Source organism: Rousettus aegyptiacus, unplaced genomic scaffold (genome assembly GCF_014176215.1).
Source record: "Rousettus aegyptiacus isolate mRouAeg1 unplaced genomic scaffold, mRouAeg1.p scaffold_m13_p_2, whole genome shotgun sequence".
Taxonomy (NCBI): Eukaryota; Metazoa; Chordata; class Mammalia; order Chiroptera; family Pteropodidae; genus Rousettus; species Rousettus aegyptiacus.
The window spans coordinates 6,894,654-6,907,311 of NW_023416295.1; the positions used below are offsets into that span (position 1 = coordinate 6,894,654).

Here is a 12,658-nt window from a genome sequence, read left to right on the forward strand (position 1 = left end):
AACTTACTGAAATTACACTCTGAGTGGACGGAGCCGCCAGGCTCCGTCCTCATTGTGTGCATGGTATATTGCTGAAAATAACACGCTTATCCTGTTGTCTCTCTTTGGGGGGTTAGGTGATGTAATTAGGAATTATGGAGTAACATGCGACATACTGTTGCAAAGTTTGATTTTTTTAATAGTTTACTAAAGGATTTTAGGGTCAAAACCCTCAGTCTTATTATGCAAATAAGGCTATAATTTAATGCGAAAACAGAGAACAAAGCGAGGGTATGAAAAACACCTTGATAATTACTGATATCTGATTTACCTCTATTATTTTATGTGTAAAGCTGTCTTCCAGAATAAGAACTCAGGTAGCATCCCAATAATGTACCAAGCTCGATTTCTCCATTATCAAGGCTAATCATGCATCAGTAAGCAATTATTTCTTTAGTAGGCTGGAATTTATGCATTCAAATAATTGCCACTCTTCAAAGTAGACATGTAGATGACAAGACATTCTGAAAACTCCTCTTTGGGAATTAGGTCTGCTGCTCTGGTCACATATGTACCTGTCTCGCTACTTGCCACTTCTCTAAGATGTATCCTTCCCATCCTGGAAGCTTCCGTAAAGGTGGGATGATGAGAAACCATCTGAGACATAAACTAATCGGGGACCCGTACAGGGCAGCGTAACCGGAGCACAGATGGACATCACAGTGCTCGGAGGGGGCTGGGGCACCGAGGAGAGGCTCACGAATAAGGCGAGAGCTGAGCCGTGAGATGGGAGAAGGGAGTGTCCCAGGCGACGGGGGTGTCATGGAAACGTTACGGAGTTGGAGTAAGAAGGTGCATGAAGGTGGCTGGGAGAAAGCATGAGGTGTCAACATCATGGCGGGGGCCATGAGGGAGCTCTACAAAGGGGGCGTTTCCGCTTAAACTGTCCTTCTGTCCCAAAGCCAATTTACCTTAAAGATTTCAATAGGAAATCCTAGGAAGAGAGCAACTAGTGTCTGTGGCTGTCAAATGCCACTGTGTGCCAGATGGGCAGCTCCTGTCTTTACCCAGACACCAAAGGACACTGGTCTCCTCCCTCCCAACTGGAAGTCAAGGAACGTCTCTACTCCACTCCGACTCGCCTCACATTCCTGGCGTAACCTTGATGCTTGTGCTTTGAAGGAAAGATTTTGCTGCTGCTTTGAACCCGTCTTCTGCCTGTTAACACGGTCTCGCGCCGATGCAGGACTTCGCCGATTCCTCGTCTCTGGATGTTTCTCAGGATGCAAACGGAAGGGTGACCACGCTGTCCCATTGCCCGAGATGGTCTCACTTCGTGCCCGTGTTCCGTTGTACTCACAAAAAGCACCCCGTTTTGATCTGAAAAGCGTCCCAGTTTTGATGATGCATTCTTCGGTCACCCTGTTTTGGGGTTATTATCATTACTTAATGCATGAGAAAATGGGGCTCAGGGAGGCATGGTGGCCTGGGATCATCTCGCCACCTCACCGCGAGTGCCGTTTGTGGGGAATGAAGGGGTCTTTCTCCTGGATGATGGGGTGTTATAAGTAAGTTGTTAATTTAGAAATGAAAAAAATTACACATAAGTGAATTTTCTTATTAGAAAGACACTTCCTTAGCGAAATAATTACATCACTGATGCGAAACACAGTCTTTATTTCTTCATGCCAGTTGGCAGCTGTATTCATTCCATAGTTCTTGCTATCCACCGTGCACAAATGGCTGCACTAGACATCAAGATCACTCGGTGATAAATGTGACACATCGTGCTGCAAGCGATATTCAGCTACGCCTGGTTGTTTTATTAGATGGTTAGAACCGCATAACTTCAGTTGATGCCGTACAGTCAGGTTGGTGATAGTCGCTGATAAACCCAACACACCGTGCGGCCCCCTCCTGCACGCCCGCCTGCGAAGGCACGGGGAGCTGCTCGGGCAGGCGGGTAGCCGGGGCTGGCCGTGCGGGATGTTTGGTGCTTGCGACCACCCCGAGTAGCCAAGAGGGAGAAGAGTTGGAAGATGCAGGCAGGTGGCTCCCTGGGAGAAGATGACAGAGCTGTTGAATTCTGAGACGGTAGAGAAGGGGTGGACTTGGCAAAGGGCAAGGGCAGGACCGAAGCGCAGGGGCCGAGGGTGATGACCGAGGTGTCTGGAGCTCCTTCTCCTCGGCCTTCGGCGTTTCTCGCGATGGCTCAGGGGCCCGACACCCAGATGCCGCTGCGTGCGCTTTCTTCCCGTGCTTAACCTCCTGTTTTTGTTTCGTGTGCCAGACGTCAGCGCCGTGTCAGCCAAATTCGTCGCCTTGTGAAGGGAATGTTGGTGAAAACCTCGACTTTACATTTCCCACTGTCCCGTTTTCTTTTAGGTTTTGTGAACGATTCGGTGACCAAATCGATCGTGGCCTTGCGCTTGACCGTGGTGGTGAAGGCCAGCACCTGCGTGCCGGGGGCGGGCCAGGCCAGTGACGTGGAGTGTTCGGGCAAAGGAAGGTGCACCACGAAGCCGTCAGAGGTAAGGGGACAGCGAGGCGATGTAACAAATGCGTGTTCACATAAACGTACTGTCAAAAGTCCCCCAGATGTCTGGTTCCGATTATGTGTTAGTGTGCAACGATAAGTCTCCACATCATTTTTAAAGTAATTATGATAAATCTGTGCAGTGTTAGACCTTCTTGCTTTGGTATGACGTAGAGATTTGGGGAGAAGTAGTCGTCCTGTCTGGTAGCAGCGTCAAGAGCGATGGAAGAAAGAAAAGGTAAGCGCGGAGTCATTTCCTTCCTCGTTATCACATAATTTCCTCCTCGGACTCTGCATTTCCCTAGCGCTGATAATAGCTACAGAGAAGGAGCGGAGAAGAGGCAGGGACGGGAGGCTGCCACTATTTTTTGACTTTCGTGGACCAGCGTCATCAATGCTATGGAAGACCTGAGCCCGTTTGTCCCTCGTCTTTAGTAGCTCAGGTCACAGGGTGTGGGGCCCCAAGGGGCCGAGTGCAGTTTTTTGGTTCGCGACGGGGTCCAGGAGTGAGACCAGCCAAGGACCGTAGCAGTCACCGAGGCCCATCACCGTCGGCATAGGGCTCCCTTAAAGCGCTGGCAGGCGGAGTCCGGGCCGCACCCGCGCATGCGGAGAGCGTGGCGCCGGGCACCTTGCAAGGGCGCCTGTTCCCTCGAGGCACATCTATTCCTCTTGCAGTTGCTACTTCCATCTCTGGCCTCCTTTCCTCCGTGTGCCTCTCTCCAGTTCTGCGTACATTCCCGCTGGGGTTCCCGTTAAGTGCAGGCGGGTCCCTCAGTGGAAAAAGAGCGTGATCTGTGCGAGGCCAGCAGTGCGGGTGGCGCTGCTAGGTTTTCTGTGGCGACGCCTCCTCATGGCCATATCAACGCATTCGGGAGCAGCGGCGTGCGCTGGGAAGAGTGGAAGGAATGGGGGCGACTGACGAAAGGGGCGTCGGAAACCCATGGGGGGTCTCGGGAAACCCATGCTTTTGATGTTTCGGGTGGCATATTGCGGTGGCTTACACGTGGCACTTCCTGTAAGAGACCTTCTGTGGGTGGCAGAATGTGGTCAGGACACGAGAAAGCGGTGGGCATAAGGATCTCTGCCGAGTCTTTGAAAAAGAACACAAACACAACCGAAGCCAAGATGAGGTCCCTGAGGTGCGGGAGGGTCCCTGACACAAAGCCGGGGGGTGGCAGTGCTGAGCCGAGCCCACCCCAGGGACCCGTTTCCCTCTGTCTCGGCCAGCTGGAACCCATCTCTCTTCTTTCTTGAGGGGAAGGTTCATTTATCAATTTATTTTGTGGACTAAAAAGAAGGATACGGAGTGTCTTCTGTGCCAGTCAAGACGAGGGTACGATAGCTAGAGAAAAGACGCGGGGCCAGCGGAAGGCCATCAGACCTTCTCGGTGACCCTGCGAAGCGGGGACGCCCCGCTCTTCCCCACGGCCACTCTGACTATTCCCGGCAAACAGTCCTGAGCCCTGACCAGCCCTCCGAAAGGTCACGTCGGTGAACGAGAAGTGTCGTGAACACGGAACAGAGGGCTATTCTCAGAATTTTGGTGGTTAAGATTCCTTGTGAGCTTCCTCGTATAATGTATCACCTTCCTGGGGGAAATTTTTCATCCATACGGTGGTGACCGTATTATCTTAGAATGTGCACATCGCTGTCGTGCGGCCCTCACGAGGGTCTCGCCTGCATGAAGGCTCTAGCTCTGCCCGCCGGTTTAGAATCGACTCATTGAAAAGGCCGCAGAATTATTTAGCGCCTGGCAGGTAACCCGGCAAACCTTGCCAAGGCGCTTTGTGACTCAGGAGCCTTAGTGAGGAATCCAGGCTGGTTTTAGCAGGTCACTGCAGAGGAAGCGTATCTTCATTATGGGCACCAGCTCCTTTAAAGAGATCTGGGTGTCCCTCTGCAAAGGGACACCTCCTCCCTCTGCCACCATGTCCCAGCTCCACGTGAGCCACTTCTAGAGTATCGAGCTTCTGCTATTGTTGATTCTGTAAAGCCCACATTCACCTTCAGTGAATTTAAGGAAATTGTGGCCGTCATCTTATCTGAGCCCTCATAACTACTCCGGTGACTCTAAGTGAATGATTAGGCTGACAGTGCCATGTCCACTTATGGACCCACCACACCATTATCTTGGAGAGAGATGTCTGGAAGCCGACAGTCTTCCAGTTCACAAAAAGATGGCGGGAGTTGACCTACCCACGGCAAGAGCGAGAATGGAAAAGTAGATCTTCTTTTTTTGTGTCTACTTGGCTTTTTTGTGACTGTTGTCATGATTTAGGAGCAGTTTGCCAAAATTAAAAGGCTGTTAATGTTGAATTTGTTTCTTTTTTACTCTGTCCTAAAATTAGAAGTTATCTAGTCCAGCCATCTACTCAGTTTGAGAATCTACTCCATAGTACAAAACAAAAAAGAACTATATGTGGTAGTTTAATTTTATCGTTTCTGATCATTTTTATATCTTTTAATTAGATCGTCCATCAAAATAAAAGCAATCTTGTTATTTCCACAACATTCTCATTTGGGAATGGAATTCGTTTCTTTTCCATCAGATGCACTTTGGCTAGAGGATATTTCACAGCTCCAAGCTGATGGGTGGTTTGCGATAAAGCTTGAGCTGGCCGTTCTGAGATACGGCGCCATACTGGGAAGGCCTTTTAAGGTATTTACTATGGCGTCGTAAGGAGCCCTCTATTTTTGGAAACTGCTTTTGTTACAAGGGTTGATTCTGATCTTTTCTTTTCCTTATAACAAATTTGACTGTCGGCCACTACTTCTCTTGGAGCTTTGCCACCAAGATTGGTGACCAACGGGTCCTGTCCATTTGATGATTCCTTAATTATACTGAAGAGGAATGTCAGGGAGTAACACAAGGCTCTTTGCTGGTGTGGGCTTTCAGCTTTCTTTAGATCCAATTAGGTTTCAAGGACCCTGTCTCTTAAGAGCAAGAGATTAGTTAGGATTAGTCAGGATTTTTCAGAGAAGCAAGACCAGTAGGAGAGCTCTCTTTCTCTGTCTGTCTCCTTTTCTCTCCCTTCCTCCCTTTCTCCCTCCTTCCATCTATCTATCTATCTATCTATCTATCTATCTATCTATCTATCTAGAATTATTTTAAGGAATTGGCTCATTGTGGATCCACTCACTGTGGAGTCTCAGTGAGTCCAGAATTTGACGGGAGGAGAGGCTGGCAGGCCAACGACTCGGGAGAGTTGCAGTTTAAGTACAAAGGCTGTCTGCTGGGAGAATTCCCTCTTTTTTGAGTGAGATCAGTCTTTTTTTCTATTCAGGCCTTGAATTGATTAGATGAGGCCCACCCTCATTATGGAGGGCAATCTGTTTTGCTCAAAGTCCACCAATTTGAATGTAAATCTCATCCAAAAACATCCTCACAGAAACATCCAGAAAAATCTTTGACCAGATATCTAGGCCCCATGGCCCAGCCAAATTGACCTATCAAATTAACCATCACAAAATTTTCTCGATTTTTCTCTTCAATTCCTTGTTGCTTCCTCTCTCCTCCATTGCATCCCTTGCCCACAAAATTAAAGGAGTTTTAAAATTTAGTTTGCCGAAGATTTCCCTGAGGCCCTTGACAGAAAGTCTTATTCCAGACCCCTCACTCAGATCACGATGCCTTTTTGGGGGCAGCCAGGTGATTCTGTTGCAGAAGTCGATGGTGGACCTCAGTTCTGGAAACAGGTCTCGGGAGCACTGCCTGTGATCTCCCCATTCTTGCTGATTCTTTAAAGCAAAAATGCAACATCTTTGTGTTCAAGGATTTTGTCGTTAATAATTTCAAGGTCACATGGAATTACTGAAAAAAGATAAATGCTCTTAAGTGATATAATGATTCAGTACGTATCCCAAAACTTCCTTATTTGTTGGCCCTGATCCGTACTCATAGGTAAACGGGGCCAGGCTTCCATTCTTAGATTTCCTTAGAAATCCCTCTAGCTCTTGCCTTAGGAGTTCGTCAGTCATCCTTGGGCCATTTGGACTGGATACTAGAGCTTACTGCACAGCCTTTGGTCTGAGGGACAACTGAGCGGCGTCATGGCTGGGAGCCGTTCTCGATCCCGTCGGGAGCCCCTGTCTTCACTCTCTCTCCAGGTGCGGGCCCGTACCTGAGAAGGCTCTAGCACGTTGGGCTCCCGAAGGTCCCCGACCTTCTGCTAGCCCCACCCCCCCCACTCTTGGAAGTCAAAGCCTCAAGCTCTAGCAAGTCCCAGTCTCCCCACGGGTTTGGCTCCTTGGAAATAAATGACTCACCTGAACCAATGGCTTCGTCCATCTCTCGATAACACCCGCCGGCCCTTTCCTTCAGCCCACCTGTCCTGGGTAGAGGACACTATCCTTCCAAGACCAATCTGCCTCGTGTGAATACTTCTGTCTTTTTTCCCCCATTTCAAAAGCATGTGCCTCTTCGTGAGGGTTCACAGCGAACTCCCATTTCTGAGGTGGGTTTGTTTGCGACCTCCTTCCCAGAGCACAGGGCGAGCATGCCACAGCCGGGTGGGGTGCGTGAGCCTTTCCAGCCTCCGGCCTCAGCCCCTCCCCATGCTCCCACAGCCCGATCCCACCCTCCGATCTGCAGGTGGTTTCGCTCCTGCTCTTCCATCCACCTGGGACTATCAGCTGCCCCGCCCCCCACCGTAACGTCCCGCCCCAGCCCTTCCGCCTTTCTGTGTATTTCACACTCGGCTCAAAACCTTTTTGCTTCTGGACGCTGTCCCTAAACCCCCAGTGCGAACTCTTTCCTCTCAAGCCCTGTTGCGTTTTATTTCCCTTGCGAGACCTGTGACTATTGACTTATGCTCATGATCGTCTCGCCCATTGTTGTTTGCATTCGCTTCACTGCAGAGTTGTCGCCTGTCACTGCCTGTCATGTGCTGGAGACCCCAGAGGGCATGCATTTGGTCAGATGAGACGTGGCCTTTGAGAGGGAGCTGCGAGGCTGTGGGGAGCAGGGTGCGGGGCCAGAGCATGGTGAGGCTGGAGGAGTTGTTCAGGGGCCCTGGAGATGCGCCCACCTCAGATGTGGGACCACAGGGCACCTCGGAGCAGCAGCGCCTCGGGGTGAGGGCCTGTGCCTGGCTCCTTCTGCAGCCACGGTAACGATTAGCAGGGCGCTTCCCGCAGGGAGGACCCGAAGGCACCAAATAAACGAAAGAACAGAAGTCCAACGGGGAGCCAGTTCTCTGAGTTTTGAGTTACATGTGTCGTTAGAGTTATGCGGTCGGTAGGTATGAGCAGGACGCGGCAAATGCAGTTTTACAAAGTGATGAGTCGGAGAACAGTCTGGTGTAAGGCTGCCTCAGGGCCGGTGTCACCCCGAATGCTGCAGTGACCCCGGCGGGACACTCTAAGCATGTTGCCTGGCCTCCCCCTCTCATTTCAAGAGGACATAGGCCAGAATGGCGTGAGCCAGCGGAGTCTTGGCCGCCATACTCCTGTGGGTTTGGAGCCCCCCGCGGCCCTGTCTTAGCCCAGGGAGTTACCGTGCGCTGGAGGGCAGGACCGGACGTCACACTCATTCACCCATCACTTCTCCCGGAGCTAATGTTTTGACCGTCGTTAGCGCAAACACAAAAGCCCCTATGAGACCTCGAAAAGAGACTGTGACCCGGTAGCGTCGTGAGATGAGAAAGGAACGGGGCGGGAAGAGTAGCGAGGGGGCCCGTCGCAGGAGCGAAGGGGAGGCCTGCCCTGCGTGCCGCGTCCACGCAGCGGCCGGACCCGGGGTGCGGAGTTGCTTTTCCGTAGCTCCGTTCAGCGGGTCCCCACGGTTTGGCCCACACTGCGAAGGGCTTTCTCCTTTAACCGGCTAACGCGGCACAGCAGGAGAGGGGCGGAGGGGCATCGTGGGTGGGAGTGGGAAAGGGTGCGATGAGCCCTGGTTAGTGGCCGTTGCAGGGAAAAGAGACTGATTTATTCTACGAACTTGTTCTCCTAAGGCGGGTGGTGGGAACGTCTCTCTGGACCGAATAAATAGCTTATTGACAATGCTTGTCCCACGCATTTGAGCCAGAAAACAGAGGCTTTGGAGGAAATGCCAAAATGAAGGCTTCCGAGATATGTGGATTTGTTAACCAAAGACAGGGGGTGGTCTCTCCCACAGCTTGTTCCTGTGGAATCTGCTTCGTGGACCTTTGAAAAAGAAAGCACTTTTACGAATAATAAAAATAGGATAATGATTATTAGAAACATAGAACCGTAAAGGTCATAACAGGAAGTGCAGCCACCTTTCACCTTTTTGATGTGTAGAGTATGAAGTGACTTGGGTCTCAATAATTCTCGGCATTACTGTACTCACCTGCCTTTTTGTGTCGTAGGACGGAAGGATGATCGTATCATTACCTGTATAGAGATATGACGACATAGTCGAGTCATCGATGACAACTTATTTAAAGAAATCTTTGTAACGTTATTTCCTAAAGGGTAGATGTCTCGTCGTGTGTCCGTTTGGCACCGGCATGTTCCAGAAGGCCGACATGTATCTCCCCTCATGCTAACAGACAGTGGCGGGGGCATTGTCACTTGGTGGCCCTCCAAATATATTAGGGTGGGAAGTATATCATTGGTGACATTTCCAGCGCCAGAGAATTTTGAGCGGAAGGAGATTTTAGAGGCCTGTCCACTTATTTTATTTTCAACGCCAGGAAACCAAGGTCTAAGAGAGATTTGAGCTATTTGCCCAAAGCCCAAGAGCGTATTCGTGGTAGAGGCAGGACATAGTGAAGGGAGACTTCTGGACTTTTGCTCCGTGGCCCTTCCGGCTGGGTAGCGCTGCCTCTGGCCCCCAGTCCCCATAGTGTCTTCTGGTGGGATGGCCAGCGTCACAGCCAGCTTTATTTCCTGGTTAGTATCTTCACATAGGGTTGCATTGTGTATATAAGGAAAACCAGGCATCAGGTAGAAAACTTTTCAAATAATTTGACCTGATGCTGTTTTGGTGCAACGTTTCTCCAAACTGTCACGTGCACATGACTCCCTGGGGGACCCAGTTAAGATGCAGCCCCTACACACTAGTAGCTGACAGAGGGTCACGGGATGGGGAGCGCGGTAAGGTGATGGCTGCGTGTACAGCCAGAGGGGAGAGCGACATCAGGGGGATCGTTTCGTACACTACGTAAATGTCTAAACAAGGTACTGTGTACTTGAAACTAATCCTCACGTAAAATTAAAATAGGAAGAGAAAAATATGCAGCTCCTGATCCCGGGGGTGTGTGTCGGGGGCGGGGTGCTGAGATGAGATGCCGGGTTACATTGTAAAGTGCCTTGGATTTTAGTCAGGATGTCAGAGGTCACGGTCTCAAGACCTTTCGAAGACACTTAGAAGATCTAGCAGCCTCAGTACCATGGTTTTCTTGGGCATAAATTGCACTAGGGGGTTGACCTCTCTGGGACCCTCTTATTCTAGAGCAAAGTTTGAGGAACAGGTGAAATCAATAATGCATGGAAAAAGAAAATTCACGTTAGTGGCATGCCACCTTTCATCTGTAGCCCAGAAACTTTTTTTTTTGGATCCCTTCCCAACCCCCCACCTCAGTTTTATTGAGATATAATTGACATATAACATTGCATGAGTTTAAGATGTATAGCATAATGATTTGATATATGTATAGCTAGATTGTGAAATGATCACCACAGAAGTCTAGTTAACATTCATCACCTCACACACAAAGTTACAACTTTTTTTCCCCTTGTGATGAGAACGTCTAAGACTCATCTCTTAGCATCTTTCAGATACACAGTACAGCGTTATTAGCTGTAGCTCCCCTCTGCACATACATCCCAGGGCCTCCTGTTACAAGGTAGATAAGTTCCGGAAATTGTTATTGGTAGACCCTGATTTTGCACTCCATTTATTACAATTTTCAACTTTACAAAAAGGAGAGATACTCATTTCATAAATCCGTATTAGAGACAGAAAGCTATCATTCTGAGATTTCAATTGATAATTTTTTGGAACACAGAAATAAGGCTCTGACTAGGCTTTGATACCCGAGAGTCGGAAATCGTCGCTTTGGAATTCGGTGGGCCCACTTTCCTCGTCTTTCCACAAAATATTCTTTCGTCCTGTTTCTCAGAGAGAGCTGAGTGCGGCGTGCTGGGGGTAATGCAGCTAAATGGTTTTGCCTGCAAAGGGCGTCCTCTTCGGGGTTCTGAAAGCCATCGGCAGTGCTTGCTCACACAGACAAAAGGGGTTTATCACACTCATCATCTTGGATATTCATTTATTTCTGCACATTTCTATGCCCACATCCAGCGTTCTGTGAGCACCTCCGTGCATCAGACATAGAGCTTCATCCCAAAAAACATGGGTGAGGAAAACCACCTTGGTCCCCACTCTCCTGAGATGAGTGTCAAAACACTGGCGTCAGAAATCATTGAACTTGACCATCACCTGATACCCCAATCTCCTCTGAAATGGCAACAACCTCCTCAGCCTTCCTCAGCCTCTAATGAATTATGTAGCCAAGTGCCCGTGTCGGGCAGCTTGTGACTTCTTTCCGATTTTAAAGTACAGGTGGACACGTCTGTTTCCCAGAGGTCCGATGAGGTCCGATGAGAATAGAGCTTTAGTGTGATGGTGATACTAGCCCATTCCTTCCTTGACATCCTCTTAGCCCCTAAGAATCAGTGTGGCTTTGCAGCTTGCCCTTCTGAGTTGCGGGGTGACATGTCACGTGCTAGGGGGTGGTCCATCTTAACTTGCCCCAAACAGGAGAGAACACCAGCGCACTATGGGCTTATGTGAGTGACATGTCTTAATGGCAGGCGGAGTCAGGGGTTTCTTCATGGTATTAGGTGGGACCTACCCTTCTGTCCCAAACAGTTCCCCACAGGCCATCCTCAGGCTTCAGTCTCCAGAGTTTGGTCTGTTTTCTGCCCGCTGAGCTACGGACTCACTGGAAGATTTGTCCACTGGATGTAGCGTTTGTAGTTTTACTTACAAAACTGTCTGACTCTACCAAGCTCAGTGATTTCCTGACTTTTGGGTCTCAGGACTCCTTTACATTCTTAAAAATCACTGAGAACTACAAAGAACTTTTGTTGGTTGGTCTCCATCTATTGCTATTTATCATATTCAATTTAAACTGAGGGTGTAATAATATTTATTATGTCATTCAATTAGTAAATCCATCACATGTTAACAAAAATGACACCTTTTAAAAAAAGTAACGATTTTCCAAAGCAAAGAGTTTAGTGAGAAGAGAAGCATTGTTTTCACTTTTATAAATCTCTTTAATCTCCGGCTTAAGAGAAGACAGCTGGATTTTTATATTTGCTCTTACATTCGATCTATTGCAATGTGTCATTTCGGTTCAAGTATTGGAAGAAAATTCATCCTCACACAGATATTCACTTGGTAAAAGGAGAAGTGTTTTAATAGCCTTTTCAGGTAATTGTGGTTATTTTTCTTGAAAATGCTCCAAAACTCGGCAGGCTGCACATTTGCAAAGGTGAACTGAATATGAAATCTGAAACCATGTCAGCGACCTCTCGCACCGTTTCGTTAAAACCCACTGGTACGTTTTATATTTTGGATTCTCTACGCATGAGTGATTTTTCTAACACCGCGCATTGGTCATTTGGAAAATGTTGGGATTAAAAGATCTTTTGAATGTTGACACATTTTATTAGACAATAAAAAAAAAATTCATAGCCAACATCACCAACAATCTCATCAGAAAAGTCTTTAAGCGTTGGGGTCTGTCAAGCTTATAATGAAAGATGAAAGTTTTCCAAAATTCTAATGTTTCCTGTAAGGTGTTTAAAGCTCAAATTTTTATCTCTGGCAACAAAAACTATTGGTAGTTTTCCTCGAAGTGACGGGCTGTCTTGGTTCATTTGAGAGAAAGTATCTGCTGAGCAGCCAAGTCTAAATAGCTATGGTCTGCCCGTCAGTCGCTCTTTCAAGGTCAAAAGGTCTTCCATGAAGAATGAGCTGTGTGGGTCATGACTCAAACGATGGCACAGGTGCGCTTCCTGAGACAGCCGCTGGACTTTGGGGAGCGCTGTATGCATCTCCCCATTCTGTCACCTGGAATGTACACTCAAGGGTTGAGATTTCATAAGATTTTAACTTTTACTGCTTCATCAAGGGCATTCTAAGAGAAACTAGCATTTTTTTCTTCC

The 12,658-nt window shown here is 48.5% G+C and overlaps 1 protein-coding gene across 2 annotated transcripts in view; it reads left to right on the plus strand.

Moving 5' to 3' along the window:
• Window positions 1-12,658, plus strand: part of DNER (delta/notch like EGF repeat containing) — a 254,119-nt gene that overhangs the window by 128,131 nt on the left and 113,330 nt on the right. For both annotated transcript variants that reach the window (XM_036236759.1, XM_036236760.1), the window contains exon 5: window positions 2,365-2,510. In XM_036236759.1, coding sequence (XP_036092652.1) covers window positions 2,365-2,510 — 146 coding nt within the window. The remainder of the gene's footprint in view (window positions 1-2,364; window positions 2,511-12,658) is intronic.